The sequence below is a fragment of the Leptonotus elevatus genome, chromosome 19, assembly GCF_054856555.1.
Source record: "Leptonotus elevatus isolate MCC_2025b chromosome 19, RoL_Lele_1.0, whole genome shotgun sequence".
NCBI classification, from domain to species: Eukaryota; Metazoa; Chordata; class Actinopteri; order Syngnathiformes; family Syngnathidae; genus Leptonotus; species Leptonotus elevatus.
In genome coordinates, this window is record NC_141257.1 from 15,744,958 (window position 1) to 15,770,130 (window position 25,173).

General features: G+C 40.1%; 1 protein-coding gene and 1 long non-coding RNA gene across 3 annotated transcripts in view; both read right to left on the reverse strand.

Moving 5' to 3' along the window:
- Positions 1-25,173, reverse strand: part of LOC147158155 (transmembrane protein 106B-like) — an 85,125-nt gene that overhangs the window by 22,522 nt on the left and 37,430 nt on the right. Inside the window, exons 1-3 of one of the 2 annotated variants that reach the window (XM_086062076.1) lie at positions 8,375-8,408; positions 7,491-7,694; positions 7,120-7,183 (exon numbers count right to left, since the gene is read on the reverse strand). In XM_086062076.1, coding sequence (XP_085918202.1) covers positions 7,120-7,183; positions 7,491-7,686 — 260 coding nt within the window. In that variant the 5' untranslated portion in view covers positions 7,687-7,694; positions 8,375-8,408. Of the gene's footprint in view, positions 1-7,119; positions 7,184-7,490; positions 7,695-8,374; positions 8,409-25,173 lie in introns of those variants that run through there. The other variant, XM_086062075.1, reaches the window with a different exon arrangement.
- Positions 581-3,759, reverse strand: LOC147158156 (uncharacterized). Its single transcript, XR_015091345.1, has 4 exons — positions 2,038-3,759; positions 1,289-1,432; positions 1,035-1,197; positions 581-643 (listed from the first exon to the last, which is right to left on the reverse strand). It is a non-coding gene; the product is annotated as an uncharacterized LOC147158156 (long non-coding RNA).

The window sequence follows — 25,173 nt, forward strand, 5'->3', positions numbered from 1 at the left end:
AGTTACAGTACATAAAGAACAATGAATAGGTTAAAGTATTGTGAATGCAAACACATTTTATTTGCTATTTGAAAAATAAATAATCCGTCAGCACTAGTGGTTTGTGTAAATTGGTGACGTCTATTTTTCACAATGAAACAATTAATAGAAAACACACAGTCCTCAGAGTGTCCATACCAGAGTATGAATTATGAGGACTGTATGTGTAACTCCAAACCCCTGAAAACTTGCTAAATCGTGAAATGTATTTTGTCTTCTGGATTATTAAAAGCTGTTGTTATGTTCTGTTACATCCAGATGTTATTGTGAGTTGTAATTTTGCACAAGTGGTGGCAGAATGCTGGATGGTTGGTTTAAAATACTTTTTATTTTATTTTTTGGCCATATCGCTTAGCCTCAGACTAAAGTATACAATTAATCCAATATTCATTTGTTGCACGTCTTTGCAATACACATATTGCATGAGTCATTCGTGCGGCAAGATATTTTCCACATATTGTGCAGCCCTAGTATCTCCACCCTCCACTAATGTCTTGCTTCGGAAAACTGATTTCAACAACATTCAAAAAGAAATCTAGTCACCTGGTCAACTTTGGCGCAGTCTGATAGCTGTGTCTTCATCAGGTTGTGCTTCAGTGGAAACCTGGGGCAGATGAATAGAAAAATACCAATACAATTAAATTCTTACTAAGACTAGACTGCTATAATATAATTTCATGTAATCATGAATGTGCGACCAGTAATTCTAGTATGTCACATGTATGACACAATATCCAAATGTCATAAGAAATCACGATATGATAATTAACATGATATTGTGAGGTTAGCGATACTCACGATAACTGTAAAAGTAAAATAAAAAAACAAGTCACAATATTGTAAAAAATGAAATAAAAAAAATAAAAAAATTATATTGAGAAAAGAATGTACTTTTGCTTTTGAGTTTTAATTAATCTTTTATGTTTTGTCAAACCTTGCACGATATCCCCCCAAAAAAACAAAATTAAGTGTGACAACACACCATATAAACATACCATAGTGTTTTTCCATTGTAGCGAAATTCAAACATGAAAACCTTCCGGGCATCATGATACACTCTCAGCCTGTTTTCACGTTCCTGTTTGCTTAGAACTTCTCCTCGATATTCAGTAGGAAAGTCTCTCTTCTGAAAGGAGCAGGAACTGAACACTCCTCGACCTTACAAAGAAAAAAGGATACAACAGAAATATTTCATTATAACAATAATGAAAACTAGACCCATACTAAAGAATATTTTACCAATACTCACCTTTGAATTAATTAATATATTTTATGGTGAAGCCATTCTTGTCTTTACCTAAGGATGAAAAGTATGCTACCTCTTCTTTGGGTTTAACTTTTGCCCTCTGTGGCCTCATGACTGACATGTCTCACTGAAGATAATGATCTAAAGCTATAGAAAAAAATGAGTTTCAATCAGTTTGATAGGTAATTTGGTGCAGATGTCTTGAAGTTTATGGTATGGTAATTATGGTACACTGAAAGTCACAGTGTACCATAATAGCCTGTGCAGTGTGCAGTAAATGTGCCAACGAAAATAAAATACAGTGGATAGCACAGCTCTGCTAAATATTTGCATAAATTAAATGTAATGAACACTAACAGACTTTACTGAAATATTTCTATTGAAAGAACAAATTTAAGTAAACACAAATGCAGCAATTTACCAATACTTCATTTATACTGTACTGGTAATACTAAGCCATTGTATATTTTCACATCAAAAACCAGCCTGTTATTGCTTTCCTCTTAAAAATTGCAATTAGCATTCATCTTACTCAACAGACGGTTAGCTCTGCTATGCTAACCATCGCTAACAGAAGCGTAGCAATTCTAAATAATTAGCTGCATCCATCATAATCAACAGATGGTTAGGTATGCTAACGTAAGCTTAGCTGCACTTACACTGGACTTGCATTATAAATCATTTTCGCGAAAGAGGGAGCAATGTACACAAGCGACCAACAACAACAGGAAAAATTCGAGCTTCAAACCTACCTCATTAGCACAGCTACACGCCATCACATCTCGTGAAGTAAATAGAGCCGGGGGCGGTTCTCTATCGGGGCTGCTAGATGACGTCACTTCCGTACTCAGGGCAATATAATAAATCCCGTTCAAATCAACAAATTGGTTCAGTCGTTGGATTATGAACTTTGTTGATAAGAGTGGCTATTGTTCTATGATTTACAGTGTCAATAAAAAAAAATAGATCACATTTAAAATGAACCCCAAAGGCTCATATATTAAATGAATTACCACAGACGAAAACAAAGGATATTATTGCTAGAATTATAGATAATTTTGTAATCATAAAATGTGATTTCAGTTTCAGTTTTTTAAAAAGGTTTTTTTTTTCATTAACGAAAATGTTTTTTTGCTTTAGTAAATAAAATAACCTTGCTGCTGTCATACAGTTGCTGTCCGAGGATGTTTTAGTACTATACTTTAGTAATGGATGCATGTGTTTTTTGGCAAAATTGTGAGCGAGCCCAATTCCTTGGCTGAGAAGCAACCCTGCAAATGAATGGTCACATGATGCTTTCCTTTTGGCATGAAGCAGGACTGATGGTAGCGCTCACCTTTTCTTCTCCAGACAAGCATTTTTCCGGATGCCCCAAACATTTGGAAAGGGGGTTAATCAGAGAAAATAACTCTCTTTTTCTTATTTTGGTCTGTATTTATGGAATCCCCTTTTCACTGGTCACACCAGGCCATCCTCCAAAAGTCTTACTCCCTCACCATGGGTGTAGATGCACTCATACCTGCTTACTGCCATTCCTGAGCAAGCTCTACACTGGTGGTGATGTCCTTATCCCGCAGCTGAATCAACTTTGGGAGATAGTCCTGGCATTTGCTGGATTTTCTTGGGTGCCCTGAAGCCTTCTTCACTTAAAGTTTGTAAGGTCACTAAAGGAAATTACTTTAATTTTCATGGCAAATAGGGACTTTGCAATTCATCTAATCACTATAACATTCTGGAGTACATGCAAATTGCCATCATAAAAAAACAATAATAATAAGTCAGCACTGGAGATTTTTAGAAAATCAATGTCATTCTCAAAACATTTGGCCACTGGTGTACAGAAAGATGTTACATTGTAAAGGCAGGGTGGGATGTTAAATGATGAATCAATATACGGCACTGACAGTTTCTCTGTCTCTGCCTCCAGCTGTTCAAAGTGATGTGATAAACAGCTGTTAACCATTGTATATTTTCAAATAAACAACCACTGCAAGAATTAAATGCTGAAATATATAATTAAATGTCATAGTGTATTTCATTATTTAATTTATCTACTTAGGAATTGGTGGCTGCAAAAAAAAAAAAGGCTCTGCGTCTACAGACAAACATTCACAATACACAGCATTTTGAGAAAAAACGGAATTATGGGGACATGTGCGTAATTGTGGGGACAGGTGACGGTCAGCCAATCAAATGCTGTGAAATATACACTGGTGTGAATAATTCATGAAGTGGTGCATTACGAGGACCTTCCTACAGGGGGCGTCATCAAATACACAAAAATACACAAATTCATGTAATTATGGTTTACAAGGACATTGGCTAAAACTTTGGATTTAAGCCTTCTACAGCCCTAGAAGCACTTCTGCATTGAATGAATTATGAGGACATGGGCTGTGTCCTCATAATTCAAAATGTCCTCGCAGTGTTGCGTGTATTCAGGTGACATGTCCTCATAATACACAAAGGCAAACACACACACACACACACACACACACACACACACACACACACACACACTTGTATATACACTGGGTGGGGTCACATTCAAGGTTTAGGGGTAGAGTTCGCCAGTCGGCGAGCTGGCGGACTCAGTAACAGGGGTTAGCTTTCACTAAGAATACTGGAGTAACGACCGGGGCCTTTCCCCGCTGGGCCTGGGGTTCGGGGGTGCCGGCCGTCCTCCGGTGCCCCCATCTCCCCTTCTGCCCCCGGTGTTCCGTCCCTCCACGCGGCGGGGGGTGGGGTGGGCGCAGGTGCCCTCTCCGCTCCGCTGTCCGGCCCCTCTTCGGCGCCGATGCCTGGGTGCGGGGGTCCCCGGGGACTGGGGGTCGGGGCCTGCCGGTTGGTCGGGGTGGGCGGCTTTGTTGGGGGGTGGGGTGGGGTGTCTGGGGGCTTGGGGGCCTGGGGGCGGCTGGGGCTGTGTTGGGGTGGATGGGGGGAGGAGGGGTCGTGGGGGGAGCGGGGGCTGTGGACCGGTGGGGTGCCTGGCGGGCCTGCAGTGCCCCGTCCTGCTGCGTTGGGTTGGGGGCGCGAGCCGTGTTGGTGTGGGGGGCGCTCCTGCTGGGTTTGCTCTCCGGCCGGTGGCCCTGGCGGGGCCCAGAGGTCGTCCTTTGGCGCTGCCGCGGCCTGGGGGGCCCTGAGGTGTTGCGCTTGCTCTGTCCTGGCGGGGGTCGACGGCTCCCCTCTTTGGTGGAGATTTTCATGCATGCCAGATCCACCACACCAGCATCTATCGAAACTCAGACACAATCTGCTTCTTCCTCAGGTCATTGAATCGGTGGAGGCTGGTGTCTATGGATCGCACTCTGCTTCATCTGTCCTTCCTTCCTTTCCTCAGTCTCTCCTTTGGTCTCTTGAGGTCTCCCTGATTTATTGGAATTTAGATGTTTCTGGGGTTGGTGAAGAACTCTGGTTGGCGGCCCGGTGGGTGGTGTCTGGTCAGTGCTGGATTTCACTTTCCTTTCTTTTCTTTGGTCCTTCCTCGGGTCTCCTGACGGCGGTGTTCGGTTTAGGTGAACGGTATGGGATTTTTTAGGTTTTTGGTGAACTAACGAATACACACTCGCACGCACGCACATACCCATTCAAAATAAAAAATTAATAAAAAATAAATTAAAAAAATAGCAATGATGATGACATTACCGAATGAACAATACTGAGCTCTTAAAAAAAAAGAAGAAAGCAAGTCAAATTTAATGCACCCTAAAACTAATTTAATGTCCACGTCATACTGTATACACATGCACACATATACATATTAGGGGTGTCAAAATTATTAATTTTTTTAACGCCCTTACTTGGAAAGTCTGTACTGGGGGAATTCCAGTCGCAACGTAGCAAAATTAGCAGTAATAAATTTAATAATAATGCATATATTTGTGGAGACTGGGGAAAGTTGTATTTTACAATTTTAAAAATGTGCATAATCTCATAAGTTACTTCATGTTAACTGTTAAGGCTTAGATAGCTCTTAATATGAAAAGAAAAATGCACTGAGCTGTCACCAACGTCTGACAAATGCAATTATGCCATCTAGTGGCAAAATAATAATGACCTCAACCAAAATCAATATTACACTCATTTTTAAAGTTCAGTACATCTTTTTAATTTTAACTAAATTTGATGAATTATTATGAAATTTCTGTATCAATGACTAAAAGATGCAGCCATATTTCTATTATTTTAAAATGTTTTCCACTTTTATGTTAAGAGTATGAAAACTTAGAAAAAAACATTTTATTGTGCATTTTATTGTATATTTGGAAAACATATTTTATTGTACATTTTATTTATTTGGAACAGATATAAAATTTGTGATTAATTGTAAGTTAACTATTGAAGTAATGCGATTAATTATTATTAAAAAATGTTAATCGCCTGACACCCCTAATACACACACGCACGCACACAGTATATGCATATACTGTTGATATATTAGAACTGTCAGTTGATTACAATTTTCAATTACAATTAATCAAATTATATAGTTAACTTGCGATTAATTGTACATTATTGCTGTTTTAAAGGGACAATATATTTTTAAAATATGTATTGTTAATGTATTATATATATATATATATATATATATATATATATATATATATATATATATATATATATATATATATATATATATATATATATATATATATATCAACAACACATTTCAACAACACATTTGCCTGCGATGTACAACACATTATGCCACAAACTGGCTGCTATCATATCATGGGTGAAGTTTTTTGCCTCTACGACACGAGGATCAATCACACAGAAGAAAATAATGAACTTTGACTCATGCAATTTGCAAGAGCATAAACAGGTATGGGGGCCATTGACTTCTTAAGGTTTGTGTTTTCCTCGTATTGTATTAATTAATCTTTAAGCAGTTATGTGACAATTAGATCTGGCAGGATATAAACACTACCTGGCTTCTTTCATCAGGGAAAAAAGTATATTTGTATCTGCAGCAATTAGCATTAAAATATAACTAAGTTTTATCATTATTCACAAATCTGTTGAAAACTGTGGGTAAATGAGCTTTTTGCAACATGGTCCTGGTTGATCTCATTTTTTGCAATAACTACCATTGCTTCGAGCATTCTCTTCCGTTCAGAGGCTGCATCAAAGCCTTCTGTATGCTCTAGCATAAAACCCCCCATTAAAAAACGTATAAATATGTCTTAAGGAGCATGGAAATATTTAAAATAGTACGTATTTATATGTTTATGGGAGCAAATGAGTTAACATGATGCGACTTATAAACAACCACTCGGAACCAATTGTGTTCGTAAAGTGAGGACTACTATTAGTTGGTAAAGGAGTATCAAAGCATAACATGCACTTAAGGGCAGAAATTTTATCTTTTTATAACTTAAAAATATGTACGCAATTTTCTATTTACTTTAATGTGACTCATAAATTGACCACAACAAGGATTTTACTCTTGATAGCACCAAAAGACACAAAAAAAACAACAACCAAGATTCTACCTTTGGCCACAATGCGATGCAGGATTCTTGGCTTAAGCTAAGCCATTTTAAACTAAAAAGAAAAACTTTTCTGTAGTCGGAAGTGGAATTTCCGGATCCAACCGGAACTCAACTTTTATGTTAGTTTTTTCCCCCCTTTTTCACGATGCATTTTTTGACTGGTTCGACTTATGGTATACTGTAGAGTGACCCTTAGCCCGAAAAATATGGTAATTTAACACACTCTCACATTATATGTTACATGAAATGAATGAAGAAAAGATCCGCAAATCCAGTCATACAAATATTGCTGCAGCTATGACCACGCTGAACAACTATACTATTAATAAATATACATACGTCCTCCTCGGGCGAAGCCTTTGGTCACTGTATGGAATTAATGCCACAAGTTGATTTTCCTGTCCTGTAAAAAAATACAAATAAATAAATAATAGTAATTGAAAATTCAAGGAGAATTTACAGATTTACAGTGCACCAGGAAAGTAGGTATTCTAAGTGCTTCACTTTTTCCACATATTGTTTACAGCCTTATTTCCATCAACACACAATAAAAGTACTGAAGCTTCTCCATACAACACTACAATTGACAGCATGACCACAAATTTTTATTTCAACAATGGATTTACTTAGTTCTTTAATTTCACAATGATATACAATTAACACTAACTTAGTCTTCAGAGTTACTTCAAAAGACGACAAGCAAGGGTTACCTCTCGGGATCCTCCCAGTGCCCTGACATGTAGGACACGTCACACTGTCTCGCCCTGTGAACTCTACATATGGAAATTGGGAAACGTCCCCACTCTTCCCATCTTCTGTTGGACTGTCTTCCAGGTGAGAGGTGAGGCCATCCTGACCCTCGTGATACACAGTGTGCTTCAGGAACTGGGAAAATGACTTGCCCATTGTAACACCTGGAAATGTAACAGTGGCAGTCTGAGAATAGGTTGTGCATTTTGCCAGCAAAAAATATGTGATTAATTTCATTATGGTATACAGCAGTTGGTATAACTGAAATCATGGACTTTCATAAAGATATATATATATATATATATATATATATATATATTAACCTTTATAGAACTAGGAATGTCCCATTGAGATAAAAAAAACTTTTTCAAGGGAGTCCTGGCCAAGAGGAAGCAAAAGTTACAGTTTCAATAGAAGAATATGTGCTCTCAATCTGGTTTTCAAGTCATTCGATTAGATAAATTTAATTAGTTTCTACCAGTGCTGTGTAGGAAGTCAGATGTAGAAGGGGCAGGGAAGACAAAAGCTCTTTTCCTAACATAGTTTGGGCAAATGGAACAGTTATTTGAATGCAAACTGTAAGAATGAAAATGTAAGGGCAGAGAGTAGGTGAGTTTGCGCTATATAAAAACAAATACACAATCCATTGTCAGTCATTTGAACGTATCACAATTATATCTGCGATGTTATGACTGATGCTAATGTTTTTGCTAGCTGGATGCCAGGTGGCTAATAATACCATAATCCAATCAATACCAAAAACATACAATATTAAATATATATATTACATATACAATTAGCCCATCAAACCAACTGAACAGACTAGAGAGAGCAATACATTTACCTATATGCGTCAGCAGACTCGCGAGTCGTGTGTAGATTGTACAGTACTGCGTTTTGTTTACTAATGTAGAAACAGACATGCGCAGATGATTCGTCTTCTTCTCTTGGCAGTTAATACCAGTTGCCAAATAGATTGTAGGTGCATTACCGCCATCTTGTGGAGATGACTGTGGCAACTGAACAAATCTGTTACCTTTACAAAAATATAACATTTGACTGATTTTGCAGTACGGTAGATCAGTCATGTGTCTTCTTTCCAGAGCATATTTGACAATTTCAAGATATATTGAGAAGTGTACTGTCCAAGCTAGTGTGTTCAAAACAAATTGTTGTTTCTTGTTTTTAGTCTCTACTCATGCATCTAATTAATCCAGTGCGTTTGCCATTTTTTCATATATATTTTTTTAACTTGACCGCCATAAACGTTATAAAACGTTTAGCATAAACCTACGGAAGGGCGCCGAGGACGTTAAAAGACGTTCACTATGTTTTTTTTGTTTTTTTTTGGAAACGGGTGGCGGAAAGCCTTGGGCAGCTGTGCTGAAAGTATCAGGCAGATCTGGTTAGTATAAGGACTCGTTTTGGCCCCTAGATGGCAGCGATGACTCTCTTTGCACAAGGTTGGATGGGCCGCCCACCGTGGGCGTCAGTAGAAGGCGTGAGGCGGAGCTAGAGTGTTGAGGAGACAATGGCTGATGAAGCCACAATGGCTGATGAAGCAACCGGTTGCAAGCAGCTCACGCTTGAGCATTTTTTTCAAAGACGGAAAGCATCGATCAATACTAAAAAGCGCATTGATGTCGACGATGATGATGACTCCGAGCTTGACGCCAAAGTTGGAAGCCTCACCGGCTAAGCGCGGCTAGCGCGGCTAGCGTTGCTAACGCTGGAAAACGCGCACAATAACCGACCGGGTACTTCTACACAATCGGACATTCGAGAGTTGTCGAAAAGCATCGACCAATGCATTGATGATGATGATGATGATGATGGTGAATCCCGAGGTTGACGCCACAGTTGGACGCCACAGTTGGACGCGGCCTTTATTCTCACGTCATAAAGCATCACCGGCTAGCTCTGATAACGCCGGATCTCCACATGCGGACATTTTGTCGGACAATGAAGAGTACCCCGAGTCCAATGCATATTCATCGGAGGAGCGGGTACAGTCTGATCACGGAGAAGACACTGTTTCTGGACTACGATGCCACCATGAATGGAGTGGATAAAATGGATCAGAACATCTCTTACAACCCGGTGTAGCAACTGAAGGACATGAGGAAGCCAGACGTAACACCACCGTAACGTAACCGTAGCATGATCCTGATATTAAGCTTGATGGCAACACACACTGCAGTATATAACGGCCTGCAAGAAAGTGGAGCTTTTGTACGCGAAGAGGCAATCTGTTGTGCAAATGCTGTTGTGTCTCCTTGCACGCAGGGGAGAAAAAACAAAAAGAAAAACTGTCGTTGAAACATCCACATATTTGTAAATAGCACCACAGTTGCACACATTTGTAAATAGTTTGCCAAATTGTTGTCAAATTGTTACACTGTTGAATGTAAATAAACGTATTTTGCTATCAAAAAACACTTTTTCATTCTTGGTGGTAGTGTTTTATAGAAGTAAAGCACTATTTAGGTGTTTGTGGCATCATTCATGGACAAAAAGAAGTGTAAAACTCACTAGAATGCATGAAATAATATCGTTTCACTAAAAGCTTGATTTCTCCGTATTTGAGTCCAAAACAAGCGAAATCGGATGAAATTAACCACTTTCTATTGTTGATTACTAAAGAACGGAATAAGGTAGAAACAAACTTTTTTTTTCTGATGAAAGATGAAAGTCCAATATTTCATTTGGTAGTATGTGTGTTTCCATAGTCCAAACAGTACATTTTCTGTGGACCTTGAAAGATCAGTCAAAATGCTTAAATCGGCTGGCACTGACGGCATCCCTTTTCTGAAAACGTCTGGCAGTCAAAGTTAATGTAGGCCTTTTGTCATATGTACGACTAGGTTTATTATATTTGTTAATTCAAAAATAAATAAATAAATAAATTAATAATAATAATAATAATAATAATAATAATAATAATAATAATAATAATAATAATAATAATAATAGCACGGTACATTTACTTCACAACCATAAAACCAGGACATATTCAACTCAATACAAGGGGGAATTCCTTCAGGATGCTGTATATGATTTGTACTTTTAGTATTTTAATCAATTTTAATGACTTAATATATTTGTCAAATTAGTTTCTAAACATTTTAAAAACGGGGTTATATATATATTTTTCTTGTGGGTGAATAATTTTGTCATACATAAAAAAGAAAAATCTTTCCCCCCCCACTTTAATAAAGTAATAAAAAGAAGATATACAACATACACATTTCTTTTTCTCCCCCCACCCCCTCAAAATTTATTAATTAACTAAATGAAAATGAAAATGAAAATGAAAATGAAAATAATAATAATAATAATGCGATTGGCTGGCAATCAGTTCAGGGTGTACTACTGCCCGAAGTCAGCAGGGATAGGCTCCAGCGCCCCCCGCGACCCTTGTGAGGATAAGCGGTTAAGAAAATGGATATACTATATATATATATATATATATATATACAACAAAACGTCTCCTTGCCGCAAGAAATCGTAGAGGAGGAGGAGGGGAGAAAAGGGAAGAAAGAAAGAAGGGGAAAAAAAGATGACTGTGAGTGGGTTGCAAACCAGAGCCTGCTGCTCACAGGGGGAGCGTGCTAACCACTTGTAGTGTATGGCATTCCTTAATGTACGTCTGGTACGTGATGATGTAATTGTAAGTGATGTGAATGCAGGAAGAGAAAGAAAAAGGCGGCAAAGAGCGCGATGCAAGTCAGCAAGCTGCAAAAATGGAAAAAGTAACAATCAATGCACATACACTTGCTAAAAGGAGAGGAAAACCTGTGAAACCCAGATTCAGTGCAAGTCAGGAACAAGCAACCCATGATACCCACAAGACATGTTACAGTTGTGGCCGTGAAGGGTACAGTGGCCAAAGATAAAAAATGTAAAAAATTAAATAATTGTGGCAAAGAAGGACACTTTGCTAAAATGTGTAGAATGAAGAAATCCCACTAAGTCAATAGAGTTGCAACTACATCCAAAGACCTTAATGACAGTGACACTGAGCATGTGTTTACAGTCACAGGCAGTGCTCAGGATGCAATATTAACAGTGCTAATAAATGATGAGCCAGTTGAAATGTTGATAGACTCAGGGGCTACGTGCAATATTGTGACTGTTGCCAAGTTTGATGAGTTAAAATCCAAATTTGATCTCAAGTTAAAGCGACCAGAGAAGGAAGTAAATCCATTTGGCTCAAAAACACCACTTCATGTAAAAGGGATTTTCAGTGCTAATTTGAAAGCAGCTAAAGGATCAGAATTTGTCACGGTGAAAATACAAGTGATCAGAGAAGCACGTATTTGTGTGCTGGGGCGAAAAAGTGCTGTTAAGCTAGGACTTCTGCACATAGGTCCAATCGAACGTGTAAACACCCGTCCAACAAAAAGACACGAGAGTATTGAGGTTGAAAGGCAGAACAGGACGCCTTGTAAGACCATACGAGCAGCTCACCTAGAAAGACTGGCGAAATGAGCTTCAAGTCTTCCTCATGGCCTATCGCAGCACGCCCCACTGTGTCACGAGACGCACCCCGGCAGAGTTGCTATTCAATCGACAAATCATTACCAAACTTCCTGACCTGGCCCTGCGGCTACGTCCACATTATTTGGAGGACGCTGATGCCGCATCACTGATGCTGAGAAGAAGGAGAAGGGATGCATACATACAGATAAAGTCAGGAGAGTGAAACAAAGTGCTTTGAAGAAAGGAGGCAAGGTCCTGCTTCGCCACCAAAAACAGAAACATCTTTCAACTCCGTTTGAACGTGAACCTTACACTGTGGAGGAAAGGAAAGGACAATCAGTCATTCTGGAAAAAGAGGGCAAGAAAATGATGCAGCACGTGTCATTCGTGAAGCTGTGAAAAATAGACATTAGTGCACATCAGCATTACTGGAGAAAGCGTGGACGCTCAACCTGCACAAATAGCACCAAATGAAGATCCTCAACAGAGTAGATCTCAGAGAACCAAGTGGTTGCCGACACATCTCATGGTCTTTCATGGGTTTTAGATAGACGGTGCCATAGTGGAGCAGAATAAACTACGGCACGTGTCTATCCTGGCAGGGTAGTCCACCCCTCGCCAGTAGGTTATGTTTGTGATGTTTGAGGAAAGAAAGTTTGTTTAACAAATGTTTGACTGGAAAAAAAGTGTTGATCGAATTTTGGTTTAAGTTTAAAAATAAAAAAAAGTTGTGAGAATATTACTTTAACTAAAACGGCAAGTACAATTTAGGACATAATGTTTTTTATTGTCACCTGCATAAGAGTATTGAGCAAGATAGTAATGGTTGGGATGTAATGTATGGCATTCCTGAGTGTACGTCTGTTACGTGATGACGTAATTGTAAGTGACTTTATGTACGCAGGAAGAGGGAGAAATAAAAAGGCGGCAATAAACGAGATGCAAGTCTGGTGTGCTCAGTGTTGTTAATGTCAGACAAAAACACTACAGTGACCTTTCACAACTTCTTTGAGAGGACGGGCCGTGTGGCCAGCGTGGACTTCTGCATCTCTACAAATGTGGCACACAAGCTCCTGTTGGTCCAAATTGAAGAGTTGAAGTTTCTTCTTGTGCAAGATGCAGTTGTCCTCCGACTCCACTGAGGCTTTTGAAAAGGCCTCACACACATCCCTGAGTGCCAATTTCGTACGAAGACTTATAGATCTACAAACCGTCTTACAGACTGGACACGAGCGATTTCTTTTTTCCTTCCACCACTGGCGCACACACCTGTGACAGAAGCTGTGACTACACGGCAGCATGACAGGATCTTTAAAGACCTCCAAACAGGTCGGACAGTGGAGAGCTTCCTCAACTCGGCTAGCCATGGTCTTTGCAAAGACAGTCTCAGTCTCAAGTTTCCAACGTTCACTCTCAGGAGAGCCTGGGGCTGTGCTTTTGTGTCAGACTTCAATCGATGACACTTGGACTTATGACTGAACTTTTATGTATTTATTATTGTACTGCAATAACAACAATAAATAAATTAGATAATGTCCGGTTAAGGGAGTGTTATCTCAAGAAGACATTCAAGTGTGATTTAACACTTACTGCATCATTAAGCACAGTACAGTACGAGTATGTATTCATCTTACAATGTTCAAGCTGACAAATGTCTTGATGACCATCTTGTTTTGTTTGGTACGAATTGCTCGACGCATGCCTCTGCTGAATTCCAAGATGTTTAACGTGTATTTAGGAACTAAAAGTCCCAAAGTGAATTTCCTTCTTGCTTGAGCACTGCTTTTGTTATCTGACAGATAAATTGATTTTTTAATTAATTTGAGTGTTTTGTTGTGAATGATTAAAAAAATTATAAAATCAATGTTTTTCTTCCCCCTCTCGTTGCGCCGCGCCCGCGGCTTTCGCCCCCCATGGGCTTCCGTAGCGTTAGCTCTGCCAGTCATGTCCTCACACACTCCATACGGGAGGAACTCAACAACAGCAAACAAACACCGGCTAACAAAAAAAACAGTTTACTATGTTACCATGGAGGAGTCATTTACACAAGGAAGCACGTATGACAAGACATGGGCACAATAAGAGCGATCACCAAAGCGGACACGTTGCACCTCCCTAATGATATGGCGCCCATGTATACAGTGAGGAAGACTCGGTTTCACCATGTTAGAAGACATCTTTGTCTTCCGCGTGTTCGTTGTTTTTCGGGTAGAGAGAATGTTGATTTTCTGAATAGAGACTGGAGATCGGTGAACAGTTCCTTCGAAGGTTTTATTTTACAGAATATTCCGGTCATTTATGAATGACAGACAAATGGCTGATTCTCATCACAAGTGCCCCGATTCAGAGGACTTGCAACATTCTTATACTATCTTGAAGGGCGGTACCACCACCCCCTTTCCCCCAAGCCCACATAGCTGGGAGTTAGTAAATGTTAGTTGTTTGAGTTCTGGAGGTCCTGGAACGTGCGTCTCTTCCAATGGAGCTGTTGGAGCCGGAAATGGTTTGTTGGTGTGACAGAGTACAGCCTTTGGCTGAGTTAAGTGACATTCGCATATTCATTAATGCAACAGGAAGAGCTTGTAGCAAATTAAAATTGGATGAGGCCAGTGCTTTAGCCAATTTTTCTTTAATATTTCTATTCATTCGCTCAACCTGTCCTTGGTATTGGGGATAATACACTGAACCAAATGTGTTTTAATCCCAATGCCTTTTCTACTGCTTATACATGTTTGTTTGGACATCCACACACTTTTTTTTTCTTCTGGACTTACTTTTTCCTGCCACAGCTTAACTGTTTCTGTTATCACCTCCTGTGGATTTTCACATTCAGACTCACTTACAGTTAGTTGGAGTGTAGGTCGGTACCCCGCAACCTTTTTTGCTGCTTGATCTGCTAATTTGTTTCCTGCTGATACAAAATCATTAGTTCAAGAGTAACCTTTACATTAAAAAAAATAATAAAATAAAATAATATTTTTTTTTTTTTACTGCCACCGCTGATGGGAGCATTAAAGCATCCCACAATTTAAGAATATCATCCTGATGTTTAATGGGTGTACCGGTTACAGTTTGGAAATCGTTTCGCTACCATTCTTTTAATGCAACATGAACTGTCATGTGTGCATAATTTTCCAGTGGAATTGATGCATACAGACAAACTTGTTGACTTCCTCCTTCCCCCTTCTGATAAAGGGCAGCAAAAACACTGCAGGTCTTTTCAGAAACATCCAGATAGAACATGCGACTGTAATCAGGAATCACAAGAGCTGCAGCAGTGGAAAGATGCTGTTTCAAGGAGATGAAGAGCAGAGACCTGGTGGCTTCAAGACAAGAAGTTTCAGATGGAGCTGTCAGCAAGAGGTCATCCACATACTGCACCAGGAGAACAACAGGGGGCAGTTCAAGTGGAGACAGCAACTGGTGAAGACAGTCGTTGAAGAGTCCAGGTGAAAGGACAAAGCCTTGAGGCAGGCGATTGGAGGAGTAGCAAACACCATTCCAAGTGAAAGCAAAAAATTGGGTGAAGTGGAATGCAAAAGAAAGCATTAGTCAGGTCAATGCAAGTGAAATGAGTGTGGGTTGATGCAATTTGAGACAGAAAAAGTAGGAGTTAAGACGGCCGTATTAACCTCTCGCAGGTCATAAATCATACGAAACTTTCTAATATCTTTCTTCTCAATGGGTAAAATAAGCGTGTTATAATCAGAGCCGGAAATTTCACACAACACTCCTGCTTTGAGCAAACCGTCAATTGTTTCCGAAATGCCAATCATCCCAGCCTCTTTTACAGAGTATTGGGGAACATATATTTGTCCTGGTTTCATCTGAAACACAACAGGTGAGACGTTACAGAGATCAACATCAGTGGGATTCATGGACCACAGCGATGTGGGGAAAAAAAATCTAAAAGATAACCAGCAAAATCGCTGTCGGTTGTTTCACGTCCATGGTGCCAATCCAGAAGCTGGTGCTCCAAAACGGAAGTGGGTAAAATGTGTTATAAGCATCATGTGATGGGAAAATAGAGCAATTTAAGAGTGAAATAAATCTTGCCAATCAGTGGCCTGCAAACAAACCACCCATGTTCAATTCCCATATGTTGTTTTCAATTTCCTGAAATGCCTCGCTATAGATCTCATCCCCTGATCTGTCATAGTACAGAGTGCAATGCATACAATCAGTTACCATATCATAAGATCTGAGGTTACGAACCCAAGGTGACCAGAGAGTCCAAAAGTGCTCAGATTCGAGCCAACAACTGGAGTCTATATCCACTCGTGCCCAGTAGATGGGCGCATGCCACAGGGCATTGTTCAACAAGCAGGAACTGGGAGGTGGCACTGGAGACAGAACAGCAGTAGGCGTTATCATCCGAAAATTCCAGGATAAGTCCATCAGGGCTGCATTTGATGAGAGGGCATGTGGCGATGAGGAGATCTCTGCCCAAAAGATTGACTGGACAGTTAGGTGCAAACACAAAAACATTGAACAGTCACTGAGCATGTGGATTCAGGGCACCATCATTGTAGAAACTGTCCACCAGATAGAGGCAGATACTGTTGGTTTGGCACAGGGGAATGTTGTTGCTGCGGCGTGCAGTTTGTTGGCCTCTGCCTCTCCACCCAGACGCTAGAGGTCGCTGTCTGCAATCGCGGGCCCAAAGACCAGGCCGCCCACAATTGAAGCACATGTTAGGCCAGGGGGCACACTTTGACTCATGAATGAACCTGCTTGATACATCATGCTCTCGGAATCGACAGAGGGAGATGAGATCACAGCAAGAGTGTTTTTTTTCTTCCTGCTTTTTCAAATTTTGCAACTGACTCTTTTTCTTTAGTATGTCTCCTTAAATGATGTTTAAGATGTGACAACCACCGGTCAACCTCAGTACCGGGAAGATCTGGATTGGCCTCCATGGCCTGTGCCACAGACTTGGGAACGCCCTTCAAAATGGCTGCTCGGAACACTTGCGAATGCAAGGTTAATGGCCGTAGGGGCGTGTCCTGTTTTCAGAGTATAATCAGTGAGGGCCCGATCAACAAAAGCCGCAGTCTCCTCATCTGCTTTGGGAGCCAATATTAGATCTGGAATGACACACTCAGGGAGGAAAAACAAAGGTTAAATAATTTTCTCGCCTAAGAGCCTAATTATCAGGGAGAAAAAAATAAATAAAAAAAAAAAATAATAATTAAAAAAATTACATTAAAATATTAAACTATAAAAGCAGGCATAATTATATAAAAAGAACACGGATATCACTTGCTATTAACATTTGTCCCGTAACCGCTCTCTGCACTGCTTGAAGCAAATTGCCACCCCCAGATTGCATAGGCGGATGTTTTATGCATCAACACACACTCACATCAGTGGGAGAGAAAGGTTTGTAAAGCATAGCAGTTATCAGTGGGTGGGTCAACTTTAGCTAACATGGGTGCCTGCAAGATTTGGGAACTGGACCTTTGGAAGATTCCTCTGCTTCGGGTGGGCACCTGAAAGATTCTGGACATGACACTAACTCTGCCACTTAATTCTGTAACTGAGCAATGTACAACCTGTTTTCCACTTCCTCATTCGAAAGGCCTGTAGCTGCGAACTCCGCAGTGCCATTTCCATAATTTCCCCATCATTCTCCCTCACCCTTCCCCTGGAGACAACCCACCAGTTCAGCCCCCCAATGTTTTTATTTATTTATTTTAACAGTCAACTCTAGAGCCGCCGCTCCTCCAACATAAGCCTTTTTTCCATTTCTCTCATAAATATCACCAAACACACAGTTGAAGACATTGTAAAAAAACATCCATTCTCGCAACACTTCTCATCCATTTAAAAAAAACAAAAAAACAGTTCTCTCTCACTCCCCACACAGTCACATGCATTCCTGATTTACTCACCAAGCACACTCATTCAGAATGGTTTGGTATTTGCCGCAAATCGAACCAATCACTGTCCCTACCTTCATTTTGTTTTTATTTATTTACTTATTTCCTTATTTATTTATTATTATTATTTATTTTATTTTTATTATGTCATTTAATTTATTTTATTGTGGTACCACATCCATAGGCCTTTTTTCTTATTCAAAAACATTTGCTTATTCCCAAACAAAAGTGTCCGAGCCTTAATTTCTCAGAAACACAAGGATTTATTATTTCTAGGATTCCATAATGGAACGAAACTACCTTGTGTTTTACTCAGAATTTATCAAAACCACTCGAACTTCTTATACTCATATTTCTCTTATTTGTCTTCACTCAGTTGCGCTCAATTCATCGTAACGTTACTCCGTATACAAGGATTTCAGTTTCTAGGATTCTACGGTTTCTAGGATTCTAAAATAGAACAAAACCAAAATAGAACGAAACCAACTTGTATATTTAATGTCTTAGTAAAATCCCAAAACAAGGACTTCTTGTTTCTAGGATTCCGTAATGGAACGAACCAACTTTGTATTTTAGACTTTACTAATATCTGTTCACTTAGATCTCATATACAATTTAGTCACAAATTAGATGACGTGAAAACAGGTCTCAGAGTACTCAACAGACAGAAAATCAACTCGGAGGATAAATGTCCTCTTACCTGTAATTACTTGGCGCCTGATGTTCTGTCTGCTGACCAACCTCAACCCGAAAATCACGTTCAGGGTCACCATCTGTTAGAAGACATCTTTGTCTTCCGCGTGTTCGTTGTTTTCGGGTAGAGAGAATGTTGAATTTCTGAATAGAAACTGGAGATCGGTGAACAGTTCCTTTGAAGGTTTTATTTTACAGAATATTCTGGTCACTGATGAATGACAGACAAATGGCTGCTTCTCATCACAAGTGCCCCGATTCAGAGGACTTGCAACATTCTTATACTATCTTGAAGGGTGGTATTACCACCCCCTTTCCCCCAAGCCCACAACCCCCCCCCCCCCCCCCCCCCCCAGCGACCAGCCCCCAGCTAACATTTGTGTGGAAATATAGTAGGTCTCAGACACTAACACATTGACTTCAACCACAGACAAATGGCCCATTGTTGTGAAAATAGAGGAGGCCCCCCCAAACATCATTTAAACACTCACCCAGCTCTACTGAGGAAATGAAAACAGTTATGACTAAATCCAAACAGTTATGACTAAACTAAAACAGTTATAACTAAATCAAAACAGTTATAAATAAATCTGGGCAGAAGACCCTAAACAACCACTTGCTGAAAACGGGAGAACCAAGGTATTTGCTACTGCTACCTAGCCGCAAGTACCGGTATATTGCTCAAGTTAGCCCCACATCATTTGTTTAGGGCAGTGGTTATTTTGCCGTGACTGGCAACTCAAATGCTAGCAATAGTTTTGCTCTGAACGGCTCCAATATTGGTCAATCGCCGGAGAGAGGAAATCTTTAGCCTGCTGTAAATTAGATATTTTATCCTGATTGCTTATAGACATTTACAAGCTTATGTGAATAGCACAAATGTGCACCTTTATGTCACTGCGTGGTCGCAACATGTACGCTATCTCGTCAAGACGGACTGGCCTTGCAAGCACTTACCGGTATGAAAGACAAGCTTACTTTCACTCGCCATCCCCGTGACACTTATCAGCCTCTGCGTCGTCTGCGACATAAAATCCTTATGAAATGTAGTATAGCGGGCTGGTAATGCTGATAACAGCCTATATTCAATGACAAAACAAATTGAAAAGTGAATATATAGAAGGGGTGAACTTGGTGAAGCGGACTAATCACGGTAAAATAGCCGATTTACGGCAGGCCAAGACTTTCTTACACCGGGGACTGGCCAATCAAATAATGCTAAAAGGAAATTTGCCAGTCATGGCAAAACAGCCCTCTCAATTTACACAACAGTACTTGTAAAATCAGCAGACAGTTGGAGGGGATGACAAGCTCAGACCTCGATTCCTACATTAAAGCCAAAATGTGATGTTTATTTGTGTCATATTGAGGGACACAAGTAGCACTGTTTAGCTTTTAAAACAAAGTTGACAAAAAAGTTTTACTTTTCTACTTTATCAACACATAGATTTACATTTCCAGAAGCATTTGATTTAAGGTAGAAGTTTTGCACAACTTTTTAAGTTATTGGTTTATGTAAAAAAAAAAACTAATAAAAATAAATACATAATAATAATAATAATAATAATAATATATAATCAGGAAAAAATTGTAAGTCAGATTTTTTGTTAAAAAGTCGGAGATTTGATTTTTAGGCAAAATCGCCGAGCCCTACTGACGATTGTCTGATGATGACCTTTGGACAAACCTCTATGGAGTAATTATAATAAAACAGTATAACTGTGATTTGCCAGGTGCTTCAGTGCAAGATTAAACGAGATAATGTCATCAAAGGAAGGAGGCAAGCATTGTAATAATTGTTTACTGGCTTGGCTTCTCACGTTCTGTTGTCAGTGACTGAAAACGCTGACCAATTGCCACCAAAATTCATGTACATTCCTATTCTTGTCCACTTCAATTTGTGAACTTAATACTAAATACTGAAAACTGACTACTAAAAGCAATTTACGATTTTCTATTGACATAATGTAAGCTCCTTTGAGGAAGATCCATCCAGTTTTGGATATTTTTCTTTTAACATTTTCTACATGAGATTACCAGCATAGTTTTGCACCAATTACAACACTCTCCATTTAAATTGAGTAGACAGTGATTTTGACTTGATGTTTAATTTGTATAGCGCCAAAGATTATGAACCTTGTTTTGTGTAAATTCAAAGATTATTTGTTTCTGTCATACCATTTGTTAATAGGTTAAAAAAAAAAATCCACAGTACTCAGAAGTTGCTGAAGATTTTCTCCTGCGCAATATAAGACCAAACACTCCAATACACTCTAAAATGTGGCCATTGTAGACTTCTGCATCTCTACAAATGTGGCACTCTAGCTCCTGGTGGTCCAAACAGAAGAGTTGAAGTTCCTAGTGCAAGCTGCAGATGTCCTCTGGCTCCACTGAGGTTTATGAAAAGGCCTCACACAAATCCTGGAGTGCCAAAATCATAGGTGGACTCATAGATCCGCACATCGTCTTTCAGACTGGACACTAGCGATCTTTTTTCCTCCCACCACTGGCGCACACACCTGTGACAGAAGCTGTGACTACACGGCAGCTCAACAGGATCTTTAAATACCTCCAAACAGGTAGGACAGTGGAGAGCAAGAGCCTGGGCTGTGGTGGGTGTGGGTGGGGGGGGCGTGGTTGTGTGTGTGTGTGTGTTGGGGTGGGAGGCGCTCCTGGCTCCTGGGTTTGCTCTCCGGCCGGTGGCCCCTGCGGGGCCCGGGGGTTGTGCCTTGGCACTGCCATGGCCTGGGGGGCCCTGGGGGGTGCTTTCTCTGTCCTGGCCGTGGTCGACGGCTCCCCTCTTTGGTGGAGGTTTTCATGCATGCCAGATCCACCACACCAGCATCTATCGAAATTCAAACACAATCTGCTTCTTCCTCTGGTCGTTGACTCGGTGGAGGCTGATGTCTGTGGATCTCACTCTGCTTCATCTATCCTTCCTTCCTTTACTCATTCGTTCCTTTGGTCTCTTGAGGTCTCCCTAATTTGTTGGAATTTAGATGTTTCTGGGGTTGGTGAAAGATTCTGGTTGGTAACCCGGTGGGTAGTAGGTGATGTCTGGTCGGTGCTGGATTTCACTTTCGTTTATTTTCTTTGATCCTTCTTCGGGTCTCCTGACAACCTCACGACTCTATCTGGATTCTGAAGTATTCGATTTAGGTGAACGCACATACTCACGCACATACAAAAAAAAAGAAAAAGAGAAAATACAATACAATACAGTACAGTACAGGGGAAACGAGTGGCATAGCTCAGGTGGTACAGAGGTTGTCTTCCAAGCTGAAGGTCATGCGTTAGTTTCTCAATGCTTGTGTAACTTTTAAAAATTAATAATAAATTGGTAAAATGCACTCAATACTCTCCTTGTAAAATTTCCGTAGAATTTCGGAGTGAATACCGGAACATGGCTAAACATTTGAATATTTGATGGTGGCTCTTCTAATACCCATGTTTTCAACAGCCCTTGAAGACCCTACTTCCAAAAAGAGTTCTCTGTATTGAAACAGTTCTTACAGGAACCCTCAGCCTCAAAACCCTTGAAGATTTTTTTTTTCTAAAAAAGGGTTCCCCAGAAGCCCATTGTTCTGGGTAGAACCTCTACCCTTTGTGAAGAACCCTTTTGGAACCCTTACTTCTAAGCATGTACGACAACAACAACATACTGTATGCCAGTTAAGCCTCTGTACTACGGTTAGGAGATTATTGGATGGGGAAGAAAAGTAACAATTGATTTGCATTTCCTGGCTAACAGCCAATCAGAACGATTGTCACCAACTCCAATTTGATTACAAAGTTAGTAACGCCGTCATACTTTAATGTCGTTATTCCCAACACTGTAACCACACCGCAGTGGGAGTGAAGGAGGGGTTGGGGAAGTGGACAGTGGTGGTCACGGCCGCCATTGTCGAAGTGCCCCAATGGCTCTTGAAGGCGGTCTTCCACTCATCCCCTACCCGAATTCTAGCCAGGCAATCACCCTGGAACTGGAAAAATAAGCAAACACAGCAGACCTGAGAGCACAGAACCATGGTAGTTTGAAATAGACTGGATTGAATTGAGCAAAATATGATTACAGTATGTCAAAACTTGATAACCTTTCCTGAGCACACATCTATAGAACCCTCTGTTCAGTTTGACCTTCTCACCCGATTGGATGGATATTTTTATTTCAAGAAGCCGTGATGAGCTGTGATCAGCACAAATCAGCATCCATTATGAGTAATTTGTGATTGGTCCTCATGCTAAAATTGCTGTCCTTGTCATTTTCATTGACTCGAGGAGGAGGCAGTGATTATGACTGAGTGTCAGGGTTAATCAGCAGTTCTCAGAACCTTGTCTGAGTGCTAGAGCTGCGAGCCGCAAAAAAGGGCCCTCGCAGCCCGGGCCACTTTGAGGTAATTACACATTTGAGTACTGGCACGTTGGGGTAGTGGCACATTCAAAGCCAAATTTATTTGAAAATGTCATTAAAAAAAATACTTAACATATGGATTTTTTAATTTCTTTTTTGGCCAGGTGTGATGAGTGTGCAAAGCTCAACGAGTTTTGGTCAATGTCAATGTTAAGACCCACAAAAATCAGTGTCCTTTTTTATTTTTTGGCAATGAGTTGCCCTGATTGGCATTTTTTAAAGTACATATACACACATCATCGTTGGTTTGACTTACAGCACAATATTGCTTTTATTGTCCAGAGAGGGCTTCAAATATAAAAAATAAATAAATAAAAAGTACATATGTATGGGTAGGTCTGATGTAACTGAACATTTTGAATGGTGGAAAGTAAAAAAAATATATATATATTGTCAAAAGGGTAAAGTTTGGTGGAGGACCCAGTCGCAGGGAAGCAGGGCAAGGAGGCGAAGGTGAAGTGAAAAAAGGTAGTGATGGCAGTGCGACACTGAAGCTTCGATACAAGCTTCAAACCCTGAACTACAATTCCATAGAACCACTGCTTCAAAGCTTGTTTTGGTGCGGAAAAAATCACGTGACATATGACGTCCGAAGCAGCGACTGATTCGTTGTCCGAATGAATCACTTGCCTGGTTCGCGGTCCAATCATGTGATTCTCGATTCTGACAGGTGACAGGTTGAAACAGTTTTGAATTTGAGCGTCAACCCTTTATAACCGCTCTAAACAATGTACTATTCGTGGGTTGTCGGTGTGTTGTTGGTGCTGTTGAATTGTCATTGCCTTGCGTTGCGTTGTTACATTTGGTCATTCGTTCGAATTCGACTTCAATGTGTTCAGTTATCGTGACAATTAACAACATGAGATGAGCTAGCTAGCACCGGATTACGAGCTATGACCCTACAATAAATCTTACCTTCATACTAAAACTTCTTTCTTTCTGCCTTCTTTGAGTGCTCTGCATGTCAACCAACGTTTAGACTGTTCCACACGGTGTTTGTATATTGAACCATGTTGAAATTTTCACGCCTGGGACGTCCTCTTCTTCCAAAATGACGCGTAAACTAGTGTGGCTACTCTGTTTGTTTGGAATTTCGGACTTGTGCATATTAATGATAAAAACGTGGCGTCATTTGAGTTCAACCCACTGTCGTTCGCCCAACCAATGAGGTTGAGCTTTAGCCCGCCCAAATCCTCCAGAGGCCACCCTCTTCTTCTACGAGTACAAATCACGGTGCTCTACAAGTACGAATCAGTTTTGCACCAGGTACAATTGTTTTTTTTAATACAACAACAATTTGTTTTTTTACAGGTACAAGTTACTTTTGCACCATGTTTACCTCCATAATGTTCTCTGTTCGCAAAAGATGGCGTCCCGGAAGTATGTCATCAGAAACCGGAAGTATGTTCAACGATAATATTTTTTATTTTAAACGTAAAATAGTCAATTACCATCCAAACAATTAACAAACCTTCGTTAATAACATATACAGGGTACGTATTTTTAACATTACTATTTAAAGCAATTAACTTATTTACATTGAAAAAGCCCTGAAGGCAACACAAAAAGATTTTAATCAGTTCACCATGGAGAAATTCACTATTGCATAGTTTATATAGACACACAAGGGATGAAAAAATGCATCGTCTGCTCACGTAGAATAAACATTTGTGCGCGGGTGTGTTGCCAAGGGTCTCTTGTGTTCAAGAGAGCTGGGCATAATGGGGAACACCTCAGCATTGCTGAGGCACCATAGAGCCCTGCATCAAGACAACATGCCAGGGCTCTGGCAACCTATTTTGAGTGCAATGGAAATACACATTACACATTACATACTTTGGCAATGTCTGTGAACATTGTATATGTACTTAACATGTGAAATAAATCAAAGTTATTCAAACTGTGTAGTTAAGCTGTATGCTTTGATTAAAATGTAGTTGTTTTTTTCTCCCAGGAGAGAAGACTGATATCGCTGAAACATGAATTGCTGTGGGCAGTATTGAACAACTGAAACGACAACTGCAAACGACATGTCGTTTTCCATTGTAGAGGGGAGTGGGTTTTAAAATGAGTAAAATACTGGAGCATGCCCATTTTGTTGATGAAAACACCAAGTTGAATTCTGTTGTGCTGGGTGTTACACACTTCCCGGCATCACACACTGCGCTGAATTTG